The sequence below is a fragment of the Dipteris shenzhenensis genome, chromosome 10 (assembly GCF_047967505.1).
Source record: "Dipteris shenzhenensis isolate YYH24624 ecotype China chromosome 10, Dip_SZ_1.0, whole genome shotgun sequence".
Lineage (NCBI taxonomy): Eukaryota > Viridiplantae > Streptophyta > Polypodiopsida > Gleicheniales > Dipteridaceae > Dipteris > Dipteris shenzhenensis.
In genome coordinates this window covers 4,689,476-4,707,421 of record NC_141605.1, presented here as the reverse complement: position 1 = coordinate 4,707,421, position 17,946 = coordinate 4,689,476, and the positions used below count along the sequence as shown (strand labels likewise).

At 46.2% G+C, this 17,946-nt stretch overlaps 1 protein-coding gene across 3 annotated transcripts in view; it reads left to right on the top strand.

Annotated features, from left to right (window-relative positions):
• The window catches only part of LOC147897295 (Transducin/WD40 repeat-like superfamily protein), a 146,753-nt gene that overhangs the window by 81,481 nt on the left and 47,326 nt on the right, over window positions 1-17,946 (top strand). For all 3 annotated transcript variants that reach the window (XM_087380467.1, XM_087380468.1, XM_087380466.1), the window contains exons 6-7: window positions 15,977-16,033; window positions 16,234-16,276. In XM_087380467.1, the coding sequence (XP_087236593.1) occupies window positions 15,977-16,033; window positions 16,234-16,276 (100 nt within the window). The remainder of the gene's footprint in view (window positions 1-15,976; window positions 16,034-16,233; window positions 16,277-17,946) is intronic.

Here is a 17,946-nt window from a genome sequence, read left to right as displayed (position 1 = left end):
CTTTCCTTGAGGGCACTATGAGGAGATTGGGTTTCTCAGACCGATGGGTCAGAGGAGTTTCAGCACTATACGCAGGGAGCTCTAGTCAGATGATTATTGGAGGACACACAGGCGAGGCCTATCCTCTCTCTTGCTCGATCTGCCAGGTCTTTCCACTAGCTCCCTTCCTCTTTTTTTTTGTAGCGGAGGCTCTGGGCTACTACTTGAGATCACATGTTGTGGGTCTCACAGGGTTGAGACTCCCAATCAGACAGGAGGAGGAGCTCTTTGACTTGGAGTTTGCAGATGACACGGTCTTGTATGTTGAGGGCACCACAATGAGTCTAGAGAGAGTCAGAGGCACCTTGGCTATCTATTGTGAGGCCTCGGGGGCACGGATCAACTGGACGAAATCCATAGGCTTCTTCACGGGCTTTGAGGAGACACAAGAGATCTGTGAGTGGGGGAGTGACTTTGGTTTCAGATGGATACCGCGGGGCCAGATAGCGAGATACCTTGGATGCCAGGTGGGTATTGACATCAGAGCAGAGCAGCAGATCGCCCCGGTCCTTGAGAGTGTTCGGCGCAAGCTTCTCTATTGGAGCTCAGCCAAACTCTCCCTCGCAGGTCGCGCCTTAGTGGCAAACCAGGTCCTTCTTGCCACTGCTTGGTATATTGCCTCCTGTTGGTGCTTTCACAGAGGATGCATTGGGCAGCTCCGACGGTTGGTACGGAACTTCCTCTGGGCAAGTTCAGACGGCACGAAAAACACTAGGGCCCGAGTAGCTTGGCAGACGGTGATCATGCTGCAGGCATTGGGAGGCTTGGGTATCATGGATCCGGAGATGCAAAGCAGGGCGCTTTTGTGCAAGTTGGTGGTTCGTGGCCTCATCCCAGGTGCCGAGCCTTGGAAGCTCCTCTTACAGAGAGGGCTTTTGAGGAATACCCCACGCACTGGGGGACAGTGGCAGCCTTCACATAGATGGATCTTCTCAGAGGCTCTCCTTACGGGGAAGGGCTCCCTCCTGATGAGGAGCCTCCACAGGGTATGGCAGAGACTAGCAGGGGGCCTCATCCGTGCTCCGCCCAGATGCAAAGAGGAGTTTGAGCGCCAGCCCCTTATGTGGCACCCAGAGGTCATGAGATCAGGAGGGACATATGCTTGGGCAACGGACTCACATTGGCTGGGCACAGTGGGACAGTGGTCCAGCAGGGTCTTTTGGTCGCTGGAGCAGACTACCTATGGAGGCAGAGGCGAGGCTTGACGTCCTAGCGCATCTAGGAGGGGCAGGGCAGCGGATGGTCGAGATCGACTTAGCCATTCCTGAGTCCTGGTGGGAAGGACTTCACATTTGGAGAGACAGCAGATGGTTGGGGCAGTTTTCCCGTATTGGTGTTCCTTTGAGGATTTGATGCAGCGCGACAGCATGCATCCCGGCTTCTTCCGTGTAGGACGTGGAGGCCTGCTTCAGCCCCTCACTGGGAGTGACCCCGAGATGGATGGGAGTCTTGATGGTATACACTGGCAGATGATCAGAGTGGTAGGTTGCTTGGGGAAGGAGTGGCACATTGATCCCAGTATCTCAGGGCAGGATGCCTCTCGATGGCGCCTCTGGCTATGGGAGGGTAGACCCCTGAGGGAGGTCTAGTGGGACCTGGGGGAGTGGTTCTTGCCCTCCAGGGGCGGCCTAGCTGGGACGATAGATGAGGTGCCTTTCTTTTCCTACACCACACGGATTGGCAGGAGACTTCAGATGGACTCGTCGAGGCGGACTTCCTCGAGGGAAAGACACTGGGTGACCCAGAGAGTGCCTCGGGATATTCGCTCCAGGTTTTGGATGCGGTTGTGGTCCACCTTGCGGCTGAGGAAGATCTTATACTTCTTCTGGCCGGTAGCCCTCGGAGGCTTGTCCATCGGCCCGTGGTTGGAGGGGCGAGTGGAGGGGCAGTGCCATTGCTGCTCAGATGGTGTCCTGGAGACTATCCCGCACTGCCTATGGAGCTGTCGTAGCGCAGCGAGGCTCTGGATGAGAGCCCTTAGGATCATGACACGCATGCAGAGTATACACAGAGATTACACTTGGGGGATGGTGGCTTGGTTGACAGAGGGAGAACACGCGTTTCAGATTGATGAGATCTCCCCACCCTACCGGATACAGGGTCAGAGCATTCAGAGGATTGCACTCCATGAGCCAGTCCCCCTTGACACCTTAGCTCTTCCTCCTCCTAGGGAGGACAGTGTTTGGGAGGTGGTAGCCAGCATCACGGCTTGGAACATTTGGGTGGCTCGGTGCAGTCTTGTGATGGGAGAGCACCCGGTTCCACCCTCGGCTACCTTGGTTGCCATCTGGCAAGATATCATTTACACTCTACGGTCCACCTAGGAGCGCGGCACTCCAGGCTCTAGGGCGACTATTGAGAGGCATGCTCGTTTCTGCAAGGCTTGGCATGCAGGTGTTTTCTACATCTTCACTTGGCGAGGGATTCGCTGGCTGTATAGTCCCCCCACTTGGCTGTTAGCCCCAGTTCCAGAGATCCCGTAGGCAGTGAGCTGCGCTTCTCTGGAACAGGCCGGCTTTTCTTTCAGCCTTTTCCGGTTTTTTCATACTCAGCACATTCGGGGCTGTTGTCTTGTATGAAATCTTTCAAGCATTAATAGAAGGTTCCTTTCTTTGAAAAAAAAAAAAACTAGGAGTGTAGTGCTGTGGAGCTTGTGATCAAGACCCCCACCCTATCCTATGATGTAGAAAAAGTGATAGTGTCCCAAACTGGTTTCCACTGAACCATCCCTTCCACTCCACAAGAAATTCTTGAGAAACCTCTTGACCTGTTTAATGCTGTCTACATGAAAATATCAAATATCAACAAGAGGCCACAGACCACATGGTAGCATAAGTACTTGGTTGAGTACCAGTGCTCTACCAATCAAGGAAAGTCTAGCAGTGCTCTAATATGCTAGCTTCCTTCGTATACTCTCCAACACAAGCACAAAATGTTGAGTCGGAGACACATCAAACTTGAAAAGCCAAGATATCTATTGGAAGTGACTCTAGGAATCCAAGTGAAACCTCTCCAATCTGGAGTATCCTGCACAACACCTGTCCTAATACCTTTTGATTTATTCCAAATTGACAAGTTCTCCTGAGGCTAGGCAAAACCTATCAATGGATGAGCGAGTGGTAGTCAAATTGTGCCAATCTCTCTTGACTGTGAATGACGTGCCATTTGCAAACTGAGTATCTAACTGCTCCTGCTCCTTCTGGATGGGAAGAGATAGGCCCAATGTCCCCTTAGTGGTAGTGTGCTAGAAGTGGCCCATAGCATCCGCTACAAAAAAGAAAAGATATGGAGCAAGGGGGCATCCCTGTCTAAATGATCTGGATAGCTGGAATGCAGGCCCTTATCCTCCACATTTCACTATCCTATTGGTCGATTGTGGATGTAAGGAGGATGCCCATGATATGTATTGATCACTGAAACCAAGTCTCCTCATGGTGCCCTCTATGAAACTCTAGTCAATCCTATCATATACCTTTGAGGTGGGACATCAATATCCTACTGACTCGCTTGTGCCCAATGTGTGGCCTCCCAAAAAGTGATTACGTTTTCAAAGATGCAACGATTTTGGACAAAACTTGTTTGAGTGGCTGAAATGATGTCAAGAAGAAGGGGTCTAAGGTGCAGAGCCAAAGTCTTAGGGAGAATCTTGTAGGCAGTCCCAAGAGTGTAATGGGTCTCTAGTTCCTAAGAATTGTCTTGTCTCCCCCTTTCAGGATGAGACTAACAAGATCCAGTACACATGGGCTTGCAAAAAAAATCCAAGCTGAAGAACATTTGAGAAAGCATACAGAAGGTGAGGTCCAGTGATATCCCACAAGGTATTGAAGAAAAGAGGAGAAAAGCCATTCTTTCTTGGGCATCTATCTGTGGTAAGATCTCGTAGTGCATCTGTAACCTTTTGAAGAGACAGTGGGCAGTCCAAACATCTACACATCGTGTCTGAAACGATCTACAAAACAAATCTTGTGCCTCCTCCCTTTCACTAGCTATCTCATTTGTCACTGGATCTGCTGTATAGTGATTGGAATAGAAGTCAGATGTAATCTCCATGAGATGACATGGATCCGATTGTAATACACCCACATCAGCTCTAAGCGTTCCGCAGGCTATTAGAAGAATATCTCTGTCCTACTACTCTGAAGAACTCACTGGAGCATTTGTTGCCCATAGTTGTGCGTTGCCACGTCATCTATGTTTTCTAAGCCTTTTTCCCCCCCTTTTTGGGGGATCAGAAATGGGTGTTTAAGAGGGACTGAAATGAACTACACTTATCCTCATAGGCAATTGTAGCTTGGATGAAGAGATCATGGACTATTTCTTTATTACTCTTCTTTTTAAGTGCGCCTTTGTTACAATTGAGTTTGCTCTTCACCTGAGTGTTGACTGAAATTCACTTTATATGAATGGATGCTCATGTATACGTCAGTGTATGGAGGTGTGTATAATGTGCATATACTATAGTCTACACTTATTGTTGGGTGTTTATGATGTTGTGTGAGATCTCCTAGTAGCTAGTGTTTGCCTTCCGCGATGGACTTCATGGTTTTCAGCCTTGGGTGACTCCCCCTCTGTCATTTTCCCCTTGCATTTCCCTCTTCCTTCCCCTCTTTCTTTCCCTCCCCCTCTTCCCATTTAGGAAACGTGGTTTGGATTTAGAAAATGCACCCTCCTCTAGAGTTTTTCATTCCTCTCTAAATTTCCTTGTTCCCACTCTCCCTCTTTCCCCTCTCTCCCATTCCCTTATCCTCTCTTCCATACCCTCATTCGCTCCCCCATTCCATCACTAGTGAAGTTGTCTTAATCTGTGTGACTATATGCTGGGTTGAACCGTTCACAAGTGCAGTTTTACCCTTTACAAGTTCTTTTGCTGAGTTTTTGCTTGTTTATTTTGGTCTTCCTCTTCCCCGTGTTCACTCGGCTTCTTTAGTCTCTTATTCCTCTTGTTTCTAGATGAGTACCTCGTCTAGACCTCCAAGTGATGATGAATCTAGTTTTGAAGTTGAAATCTGCTGATCGTGTCCTGTCCGGGACTGCTTTCAGCTATTGTTTTTCTAGTCGCCTCATTCTCAGCTTTTTGTTTCTTTGATTGGCTGGTGGATTCTCTTTCCTGGAGCACAAAATTCTCGTCGATTTCTGTCAAGTGGGCAAGAAGCTGATAACAAAGCAAGAAGAGCAGCAACATGTCCAATGAGCAGATTGTCTACTCAATCGTCATCGTGGGTTTGCTAGCTGAAAATTTCTTGCAATGCTTGCTATGCATAACATGCTATATAGCATGAGCTTGTAATTGATCGAAGGGGCTAGATATGCTCAACCTCATTCATCAACATTGTGTTCTTTTTCGGATCGCACATTGCTGCAATGTTTTGTTTTGAGTGAATTTTATCTGCTTGTGATAATCTGATGCTGTGTGTGTGGTTGAGCTTTGTTGTATTTGGCTTTTGAGGCCGACATAGTTGCCAGTCGAAACGGAAACGGGGGAAACAAAAGCGACAAAAACGGAGTTTTTGCCCCGAGCCGAAACAACGAAATGAGAAATGACAATATAGTACAATTTATGTGTAAAAATATATTTTAATACACAATACAATTATGAATATAGTGCTTAAAGTGACAAATTATGCTACAAAGTGCGGAGAGTGAGAGGGTGGAGGAGAGTGAGAGGGTAGAGAAGGAGGACTCAAGGAGGGAGTATGAGGAGTAGGGGGAGGAGGAGAGTGGAGTGTGTAAGCAGCAGGCGGCAAAAACAAGCATGACGCGGTAGCAGGCTTGAGGCTGCCGAACATTCCTAATTTGGGTTTTGAAAAAACAGAGGGATACAAAAACCGCGTTTCGGCCGTTTCCGTTTCTTCAATGTTTCCATTTTGTTTCACCTAGGCAATATGACGTTTCTTGCCACTATGGAGGCCGACATGCATCTAAGAGGGACGATGATGAGTTCGTGTGGTCAAGATAAGGTTGCAAATTGCAAGTCTACAGATTTGAATCTTATGCTTTTTTGTTGGCGGTGTGATCATTTTGATTGCGGTGGTGTAGCCCCCTTTGAGTTGTACTTGGCAGTGTCTTTAGTTCTGAGGTTTTTGGCCGAAGTTTTTGTTGCTTGTGAGGGAGACATTCTCATAGTTTGTGAGGAGGACAGCCTTACTTGAGTGTCCCTAACCCCTGGCTGTTGAGAAGAATGCTAGTGAGCTCGATTGGAGAAGGTTTGGGTTGGGGAAAGCTTGTTAAAATTTTTCCCGCTCCCCATTCTGCATGTTCTACTACAAAGTTGGTGTATGCGTAGGGAGAAACTTCTTTGGCAAGCTAGTGCTCGAGGAGTCTCGTTGTTCCTCTGTTGGCCTGCGCTCACCCAAGTCCCATCCTTTGTTCAAATGCTTGATTGTGGCCCTTGACGCTTGTATTATTTCCAACTCTTAAATGCAAACATCATTTCCTTCCATCTTCGAGTCCTTGAAAAGAGGTAGTGCTCAGGGTACCTTGTGCCTCTTGTTTTAGAGAAGGATTTTGGAGACGCTCTTGGACGGGTACACACGCACGCACGCAAACACGTTTTGTCGTGGCTGAGTCTACCCTTCACCTCTAGAGCGTTGATAAAAACTCAGTACGAAGGCCTTTGTATAAATGGATGCTTAAGGATGTGTGGGGGTGTGGAAATGTATGTGTGAGAGCACATGTTTATACTAAGGTCTAGACCCACCATTAGGTGCCAATTATGACGTTGGAAATGTCATCTGGATATATGTTGTCACCATATTAGTAGACATGCAAATTTCACCTTATGAAGTTTTCATTCATGTTGTAGCTTGCTAATGTTGCGATGAATTCTTTCTATCTTAAGTGATGGGTTGCCCTATGAACTATCTTAGATATTTTTGCTTAGAAATGCTCGAAATGAAATACTAGAGTCTTCACAAGTAGTTCTTGAATGAAGAAAGAAAGAAAGAAAGAAAGTTTATTAAAGTCTTCGGAAGATCGATGGGTCTATGAGACTGTGAAAATCTTGATGCAACAAGCTGTGGTAGTGGAGCTACTAAACGAGCATCCATACCAATGCAAAATGCAAAAATGCAGAATGGCAGTACTAAGTCCTAAGTACAACATAGTCATGTCGGTGGTCGACTATATATCAATCTTAGCATCATCATCAATATCATCATCATCATCGGTAGCAGCAAGATATCAGGATGGATGAGGCAGTGGAGGAATGAAGTCAGCAATAGAGTGCTGTCGGCCACTCAGAGGTGCGGTCTTGGCACGTCTCCTGCTGGTTGTAACTCTGCGTCTGACCAGGGCTACTGTGACCCCTGCGGTCGAGCTCCGACTCTAAACAAGGAGGGGATGTCCCCAAGTGTGATATGTGTGTCGACCCTCTATCTGAGCTATCGGGTCACAGGCTCCGGGTCACGGTCATGTCGAGGCCTCGTCTCGTGGGGGTCCATGTGATCTAGTTGAAAGATCTCCGTGATAGAGCTCTGAGAGGGATCAGCCGAGGAAGAAGTCTGCTCTTGTCTCCATGCTCGGAGTATCCTCTCGCGGTGTCTAAGTGCCTCATGAATGAAACCTGCCAAACACCGCTCGTTTGGGAAGGAGAGGAAACGGGCAAAAATCCCATAACTATCCCTGAAGAGACAGTGGAAACGCCCTCGGATCTCATAGTACATAGGACACCTGAAGATGAAATTCTCCTTTGTATCAACCTCTTGCATGTCACATAGTGTGCATATGTGCCTCTCCCTGGGTAGTCGCTTTGCTCTGCCGCTCTCGATGCGAACTCTGTGTGAAGAGACCCGGAACTGCCCAAGAGAGATCCTCAGCGAGTGGGGTAGGTCAATCTGCGTGTATCCTGGTGGGTCAATGAAACCCTCCGCTGTGATATGTAAGAAGTGATCTCTGTAGAAGCTAAGCTTCACTGGGAGTTCACTCGGTCCCAACCAGGTCCGAAATGTGTGTAGCTGTAGTAGATCCTCATGGATAACTTGGTTGACCTCGTGAAATAGGACGGAAGAAAACGGAGCATCCATGCTGTACTAGAAGGGAGGTAGTCTATCCATGTGGAGCCTTAGTCGCTCAAACCATCTCTCTGTACGTGCATACCAGCACCTCTGGTCTCCTCCTGCTGCAAGTGCCATAGAAGAGGATAGAGCTATCCATGGTAGCCTGCTAAGCCCCGAGGTGTAATCCCGGTATTCCCTAACTCGATACAGATACATAATGACCTGAAATGCATTATCTAGCTGTAAAGGGGTGACCCAAACTCAGCTTGAATGATCTGGTGAGGAACGGATGGCTTACCACGAATCATCTGTGATAACATGAGAACCTGTAGCCGCTCCACACGGGTCCCACTCTGTATCCGACAAGTCTGGCCCCCAACAAGGGCTACCGTTCATCCCTGCTGGGCGAACCAAGGAGTCAAAAAACAACCCCTTGGTGCGTGGATCCTGAAAGTGCGAGTGGAAGAACTGCCTCTCTAGTTTGGCCAATGAAGCATACCCTTTGCTCAAGTGTGCCTGCATCGCGGGTCTCATAGTGAAGCTGGGTCCGAAGAAGATAATCCCAAGATAAGAGAATGCGGGCTAGTTTTTGATTAGCCTTCTCCTTTTGATTAGCCCGTTTTTCTTTTAGTTTCAAAAGAGAGTTTGTTTGAGTATGCTTGTGCTTTCTAAGTTAGAAATGTATTTTTGACTCTTTGTAGGAAACAATACATAAGTGTAAAGGACCATTTAGCTTTTTATGTTTTAAATAAGAGTGAGAGTGAGAATAGAATAGAATAGAATGTTGTATTATCGTCCTCTGGGGGCCGAAAAACGATCCATGGGACCTCATCTGATCAGAGAAGATACAAAAAAGGAAGTCTCTGTCCTCCAAAGAGGAAGGGGTGATAAAGTAACACAGTATCACTGCTTTATAGCCTACGACATCGTGCATTGTTCTCTGTGCTTAAGAATCCTACCAATATATGTGCCCAAGATAGGAGGATGTACATGCGTGAGTAGGCTCACAAGATTTGAGTGCCTCTCTACGACATTCTGAAATCTTTCCTTATGTGGGCATACTGTGGGCATGTCAATAAAACATGTGCTTCTGTCTCCACGTCTTGCAAATCACACATTTGGCAAATTCGTCGATCTCTTGAAGTATCTCCCCAGGCTCCTCTTTCCACCTCTAGCATATGAGAACGGGTACGCATACTTGCAATATTACGCCTGACATTAACAGGTATGGGCATGCTTATGTATCTTTGAACATTGTCCTCTGCTTGAGCATATGTGCTCCAATAGCTGGGACTAATATGTTGGCAATAGTATTCAAACTTAGCTCTTTTCTTAGCTGATTGCCATTTATGATGCAATGCTTCAAGGAGCGCTTTTTGCAGTGCCTCCTCATCCATTTTGTCTGAGGGGCTATCTAAATATGAGGCAACTTCCCACCTTTGGAACCAGCCATGAATATCTAGCCACCATCCTGAGGATAGTATCTTACTCTTATTTGTTTTTTGAAGTCTTCTACTTGCTTCCCATGCCTTTCTTGGTAGTCTGTGTATGTCCATGGCCTTGACCTTCTTGATGTATTTGAAAACTCTTTCCAATGCCCTTATTTCAATTGGTTTGGTGCCAGTCTCTAGAAGCATGATTGAGTAGGGTGTGGTAATTTTGATTCCCAAGTGCCTTCTGATGAATGATTTTTGCATCTTCTCAATATCATCCCATTTTGATGCTGAGATACTTCCTCCCCAAACTTCCACCCCATATAACACTGTCTGTACAACATATGCATCAAAAAGGATTTGTCTAATACCCCATCTTATAGTGTCACTATTCCTGCAATCATTCTCAAACTGATAGTACTTACCCCACCCTGCATCAATCCTTTTTTGAACACAATCACTCCACCTGTGATTTGCTCGTATATCCACCCCTAGGTATTTGAAAGTTTGCACTCTTTCAATTTGCTGGCCATTGTACATAATATTTGGTGTGTTTGCTGGCTGTACTGTTTTGACTATCATCATCTTTGTTTTGTTGACATTAACAGCAAAGCCACTTTCCACACAAAATTTATGAAGTACATGCATCATCCATCCCACCTTTTCTGCTGTGTGTGAGAAGAAAACAACATCATCTGCATACAACAGCAGTAATACAGCATATCCCAAGATTTGAGGGCTGTATATGCTCTTTTCTTGTAGTGTCTCCTCGACCGATTCTTCTAGTCTATCAATGCATAAGCCAAACAATGTAGGTGACAGTGGGCATCCCTGTTTCACCCCCATATTGCTGTAGAACGCTGTTGATAGCCCATTTTTTCCCTTGAGAGTGAGAGTGAGAGAAAGAGAGAGAGATAGATAGACAGATAGAGAGAGAGAGAGAGAGAGAGAGAGAGAGAGAGAGAGAGATTCCAGTTTTTTGGAAGATTTTGTTTCTTGACTTGCTTGTTTATTTTTGCTTAGTCACTTGCTTCCTTTCTTCTTTATTTCTTGTTTTCTTCCTCTTTTGTTTATTTGACGTATTTTAGTAAGCACTGGGTTTGCCCAAGAGACTCCGTGGGTCTTTAGAAACCTAGTATAGCTGCTTATGCTTGGGCACTGATGACGACATAAGTGTTGCTTTGCTTGCTAAGTATGTCTTCCTTTTGTTTTTCTTAAAAGTTTTTTAAAAGCTCTTTTTTCTTCTCTTTTATTTTCTCTTTTATTTTCTATGTAGATTTTTTATCTTTAGAACAACAAAAAATCTAAATTTGTATGATTGGACTTATTCTAGTCTTACAAAGGTATATATATTCTCCTTTAGTGCTAGCTTCACCACTAGAGTTAAAGTATGTGTGGGTGGACGTGTGGATATGTATGTGTGAGAGCATATGTTTATGCTTTGGTTTGCACTCTATTGGGCGCTGATGATGTCGTAGTAGTTAGTCCCTGCAATGTGTGATGGGGTTTATGGTTTTCAACCTTGTGATTGACTGTCATGAGATTTGAAACTATATTATTTGTTGTGTTTTTAGAGGATGAGTTTATACGTGTGTGTGTTGTGTTTGTGTGTGTGTGTGTGTGAGAGAGAGAGAGTTTATCAAAGTCTTCGGAAGACCGATGGGTCTATGAGACTGTGAAAAACCTGATACAATGAGCTGTGGTAGTGGAGCTACCAAACGAGCATCCACACCAATGCAGAATCCAAAAAAATGCAAAATGGCAGTACTAAGTCCTAAGTACAACATAGTCATGTCGATAGTCGACTATATATCAATCTCAGCATCATCATCAACATCATCATAATCATCATCATCATCCTCATCAGCACCAGGACATCAGGATGGATAAGGCAGTGGAGGCAAGAGGTCGGCAATAGAGTGTTGTCGGCCCCTCAAAGGTGCAGTCCTGGTACGTCTCCTAGTTGTAGCTCTACGTCTAACCAGGGCCACTGTGACCCCCGTCGGTCGGGCTCCGCCGACTCTAAACAAGCAGGGGATGTCCCCAAGTGTGATCTGTGTGTCAACCCTGTGTCTGAGTTGTAGGGTCACAGGCTCCAGGTCACGGTCATGTCCAGGTCTCGTCTCGTGGGGGTCTATGTGATCTAGTTGAAAGAACTCCGTGATAGAGCTCTGAGAGGTGTCAGTCGAGGAAGAGGGCTGCTCCTGTCTCCGTGCTCGGAGTATCCTCTCGCGGTGTCTAGGCACCTCATGAATGAAACTGGCCAAACACCGCTGGTCTGGGTAAGAGAGGAAACGGGCCAAAATCCCATAACTATCTCTGAAGAGACAGTAGAAATGCCCTCGAATCTCATAGTAAACAGGACACGTGAAGATGAAATGCTCCTCTGTCTCAACCTCCTGCATGTAACACAGTGTGCATATGCACCCCTCCCTGGGTAACTGCTTTGCTCTACCGCTCTCGATGCGAAGTCTGTGTGAAGAGACCCGGAACTGCCCAAGAGAGATCCTCAGCGAGTGGGGTAGGTGAATCTGTGTGTATCCTGGTGGATCAATGAAACCCTGTGCTGTGATATGTAAGAAGTGATCTCTGTAGAAGCCCAGCTTCACTGGAAGATCACTCGGGCCCAACCACAAGTCCGGAATGTGTGTAGCTGTAATAGATCCTCTCGGATAACCTGGTTGACCTCGTGTGATAGGAGCGGAGAGAACGGAGCATCCATGCTGTACTGGAATGGAGGTAGTTTGTCCATGTGGAGCCCTAGTCCCTCAAACCATCTCTCTGTGCATGCATACCAGCACTTGTGGTCTCCCCCTGCTGCTAGTGCCATAGAAGAGGACAGTGCTAGCCATGGTATCCTGCTACGCCCAGAGGTGTAATCCCCATACTCCTTGAATCGGTACAAATATGTGATGACCTGAAATGCAGCATCTAGTTGTAATGGGGATGACCCAAACTCCACTCGAATGATCTGGTGAGGAACGAATGGCTTACCACGGATCATCCGTGATAACATGAGAATGTGTAGCCGCTTCACCCTGATCCACTTTGTATCCAACAAGTCTAGCCCCCAGCATGGATTGCCATACATCCTTGCTGGGCAGACCAAGGAGTCAAAAAGCAACCCTTTGGTCCGTGGATCTTGAAAGTGAGAGCGGAAGCACTGCCTCTCTAGTCTAGCCAATGAAGCATATCCTCTGCTCAATCGTGCATGCATCACGGGTCTCATAGTGGAGATGGGTCCAGAAAAGACGACCCCAAGATAAGTGTATGATGAAACTACCTCAACAGGGGACCCATCAAATGCGAACTGCCCCTGGCGCATGATGGCTCGAGATGTATTGAAGATCATAACCTTGGTTTTACCCAAGTTGACCTTCAAATCATGAGACTCACAAAAAGACTGTAGTGCATCAAGGTGTCTCTGGAGCCCCTTTGTTGAGGAAGACAAGAGAGCCACGTCATCTGTGTAAAGCAATATCCGGATCAACGTGTCCGCGAGAGAGCAACCTACCCCCCTGTGTCTACATCACTGTCTTGAGCTCATCAATGTAGAGGCTAAACAAGGTAGATGATAATGGACACCCTTGTTTGACCCCGATAGTGCTCTTGATCTCGTCTGTCCATCCAAATCCTGCCGGGACTCTGCCTGTAACTCGCTCATAAAGTGCCATGACAGCCCAAATGATCTCCTAGTCGTAACCCAAATCCTGTAGGCGTCGTATGAGGCGGGCTCTCGGAACCGTATCAAATGCCTTGCGGAAATCCACAAAGCAACAGTAAACCCTCTACTTCCGTGCCCTCGCCTCCTCGATGATACATATGAGTGCAAGAATGTGGTCCATGGTCCCATGATCACGTGTGAAACCGGTATGTCCTGCTACTCTAAGTTCTCGACACTCCGCAAATCTGTTGACCTTAGAATCAAGTACTGATGCATAAATCTTGGACATGACATGTCCAATCATAATGGTCCTATAGTTCTCCGGGCTTTGCCTTGTAAATAAGTGAGATAGTGTTGATGGTCCAGGTGCATGGAAACCCCAAACAAACAGCTTCATTAAAGAGCTTTGCTAAGATCGGGGCTAGGAGGTTAATCCCATATGCAATGAACTCAGTGCATAGTCTCTCATGATCCTTCGCTCGGCCATTATGAAGTTTCATTACGGCATCCTTTACCACCCTCCCCCCCCCAGTGAAGAGGGTGCAGGATGTGGGGCGTGGCATATGTGATAGGTTAGGGATTGGCTGATTTGGGATATCATAGAGTGTGTGTGCATAATCAAACCACACCTGAGTGTCAGTGAGTGGTGAGGGGGACCGTCCCTCTAGAAATCTCCGCCAAAAGTCCTTAGAGTTGTTACTGAATAGAATGTTCAGTAGCTCCTCGTTCCGGTGAACAAAGTCAAGTTTCTTCCTGCGAACCAGCCGACGGTACTCGCGTAGCGTCTCTGGTTCACTCGGAAGATTGTTTTTGGTTTCGAATCTGAGCTGACGACATAAAGCCTTACACTCATCATCGTACTAGCTATTACAAGGTACGGTCCGAGGTGGTGGTGGGTGGGTGGAGCGGGTGGTGGGGGGAAAGCGTGAAGAGCAGCCTTGTGTAGTGAGCGGGTGACTAGGGCAACATGATCCTCTAATAGGGGTATAAAGTCAATGTATGCGAGAAGTATGTATAGATGGCCAGAGTAGGTAGGTGAGTGATCGCGATCAAAGTGTATATCATGGTAGGTGGGGTAAAGAAATGCTAAAGAAAAGATAGGTATGATCAGCCCTTGGAGGGAAAGGTGCTACGGTAAAGTCAGTGATGCGAGATGTGAAGGCAGGGGATCCCATGATGTAGTCTACAACACTGGAGCCTCCCCCATGTGGAAAGCACGTGAAGCCACCTGATGTGGGCCATTTGTCAAGACTATTATAAATAATGATATCATGCATCTTGCCGAGGTCTAATAGGGCCTCCCCATAAGATGTGAATGGTCCTTGTCTGTCAGCCGAAACTTGTAGCATACCTACCTCCTCAAGGTCAATGTCTGGCAGTAGAGTGGAGTCATCCCTGAAATCGAGGAGTGGTGTGTGACGAGCGCCTGTCCTCACGTTGAAGTCCCCAACTAGGAGGACTTCTTTGCGGCTAGAGAAGTCAACAATGGATTGATAAAGAGCAGCAAATGGAGATGTCTCATCCTCCCCTCGAATATCTCTGGCAAAGCAGGAGGTCTCGGGGGGGAAGTAGCTAACTGTAATAAAGAGGTCTTGGGGGGGAAGTAGCTAACTGTAATAAACAGATCCCGGCTGTCCATGTGCCGAATCCGGATCCAAAGAAACCTGGAATGTGTATCTCTCTACTCCACTGAGACGGGCCCCAAAAGTGTGGATCTATAAAGAACTGCGACTCCTCCTGACCCTCGAACCCCTCTTGAATCCCTCATCTCATCTCAGTAGGCAGACTCCCATGTATACTCGTTGACTATTGGTAATGGGCGCTCTGGGCTTTGATGTGTCTTTGTATAAAAGACTATGTTCCGAGAAGTTCCGTGGTTCTGACCATAAGGTACCATTACAGTTCCAGATGGTGCAAGATAGGGTCTCGGATGTTTGAGTCTCATAGACCCCGCCTCCCTATTTGGGAGGAGAGGTGGGTGCTAGACGGGGGCCTGTAAGGAGTCATCCATCTCGTACGACTGCCTACTTCCCCTCCTTGCGGGCCTGATCCCGCTATTGCAACAGAAAGCGCCTCTCCTCAACTTGTAGTGGAGTGAGGTCCTCATCCATCAAGATCGCTGGTTGGTCTCGTAAGGTAGACCTACAATGTAAAGCTGAAAATCGTGCCTGAGCATCGTGGAACCGTATGATAAGGGGCTGCTGTCGGTTGGGATTTTTCCCTACCCGCCATGCTCTCTCAATCTTGTGCTCAGTCGCCACTAGAGTAGTGGCCACGAAGGCCGTCGCATCTGCCATCGGTGTAGCCTCAGTATGTGGGATCCCACGTACTCTGATGTTGAGAGCCTTGCTGGCTCTCTGCTGCTGCTCCAAGAGGGTAGCCAAAACGGTTACCCTTGTAGGTTCTTGTTTGGCTACATCGACCTATCTGGACGTCTCCTCGATGGTAGATTGCATGCTCGCAATCTGTGCCTCCACAACTGGGGTGCTCCCTGGGACTGTGCGTATAGCAGTGACCTCTTGTCAGAGCTACAAGATCTCCTGTCTGAGTCCCTGAATAAGATCGGCCTGGTCTCGGATAGCCTGAGACTGCTCTTGTATGAGATGTGCCTGCTCCTGGGTGAAGTGTTAATGAAAGGTCCTCCCCCCCCCTCCCCCCCCCCCCCAAAAAAAGAAAAGTGTGTGTGATTTCACAAAAAAAAAGTGTGTTTGCGCGCGTGTGCGCATCTATGCTTGTGTATGCTCATGCGGATAGACATACTTGCATGCATGTATATATTTGTGGGTGAAGTTTCTTGTATGGGTTGGCTTTTATTGGAAAAGTGACAGTGCCATGGCTTTTTGCAGGTTATTGATTTACAAAATCACAAGCTGAAAAAGACTTTACGTGGAATTCATACAAATGTATCCTTGAAGTACTTTAATAAAAGTATTGCAATCTACAACAACGCAATTTAGTTATATGCATGGTTGTGGAATCTGTATTGTGTCTGTACAATCATGCATTGAAAGACATTAACATTAACATGTCTTTCAAGATGGAGTACTTTTAAATTAACAATTCTAAGTGAAACACCCTCAAAGGGACCTTCACACATTTCAAGATTTGCAGCACAGTACAATTTCACCCAAATAGGCCTTGGGAGTGTAAGTTGACACTTCAACCCCTAGAAATTGATTTATTTACATGAAAATTCTCATTATAGTGGTTATAGTACAATATTTCGAGAGAGACATTATTGGAACTTTACATGTTTTATTCTGTTGTCATGTATATCTCTGTTGATGTATTTTGGAGTCTCAGTTTTAGTCATCTTATATGTCTTACCAGGACTTGATAGTCTAAGTTGTGGTTGTTTGTACCACTGGGTGGTTGATTGAATCTTGTTATGGTGTAGTGACTGGGGTTTCTTTTTCTTTTTTTGCGGGCAAAACTAGTATTTGTATTATATTAATAAAGGATCATAGGATCAGTCTTTACATATCCTTGTTTACATATTGCACCAGCCCCCACAAAAGAATAGCTGTCAACCTTTGAGAACTTCATAAACCCTCATATTCCCACATCAGGTCTCCTCAGCTTTAACCTAGAAGAAGATAGGAGCTTTTGGAGCTTGCAGAACTTTTTGCTGTAGTTTGCAGCCATCAAAAAACTGGTCATGAGCAGTGATTTCTTTGTGCAGCTGCTTGAGGGTATCATTGCAATTGAATATCTGCTAGTCAACCAACCTTTGGGCCTGTGAAACCACCAGATTGAGCATAAGCAAAGAGTCAGTACAATCAACATCATTAAGGGAAAGCAGATATGTGCCTTTTGAACCATTTCATGAAATCTATTACAGGGTTAGATACTGTATCATTAAACTGAAAGCTATTCCTGGAAAGCCAAATGAACCACAATGCATGGGCCTTCACTGTAGACCATTTACTGTGACTGACTAGACTAAAATGAAATCTTCTAGACTTCACAAGCAGTTGTAGCTTGAATGAAGAGATTTTGGACTACCTTTTGATTAGCCTTCTCTATTAGTGCTAGCCTTTGTCATGGCTGAGTCAGCCCTTCACCTGCGGAGTGCCGACAGAAACTCAGTATGAAGACTTTGTATAAATGGATGCTCAAGTATATGTGGGTGTGTGGGTGTGTAGATTTGTATGTGAGAGAGTATATTTTTATACTATGGTCTACACCCACTGTTGGGCGCTGATGACGTCAGTGGGGATGTCATAGTAGCTAGTCCCTGCAATGCGTGATGGAGTTTATGGTTTTCAACCTTATGAGTGACTATTATGAGATTGAAACTGCACTATGTTGTGTTTTTAGAGGATGAGTTTGGGAATGTTCCTGGATTCATCTAGGTATATGCCTCTGCCGTATTAGCGGATATGCAAATTTCACCTTGTGAAGTTTTTGTTCCAAGTTGCAGCCTGCTGGTATTGAGATGATTCTTTCTATCTTAAATGGTGCGTTGTCCTATTAGCTAGGTTTAGATGCTCGTTTGGGAGAGACTAAATGAATTCTTTTAGATGTCACAAGCAGTTGTAGCTTGAATGAAGTGATTTTGAACTACCTTTTGATTAGCCTTCTCCTTTAGTGCTAGCCTTCGTCATGGCTGAGTCTGCCCTTCATCCCCGGAGTGTTGACAGAAACTCAGGATGGAGACTTTGTATAAATGGATGTTCAAGTATGTGTGGGTGTGTGGATTTGTATGTGTGAGAGCATGCTTTTATACTATGGTCTACACCCACTGTTGGGCGCTGATGACGTCAGTGGGGATGCCATAGTAGCTATTCCTTGCTATGCATGATGGAGTTTATGG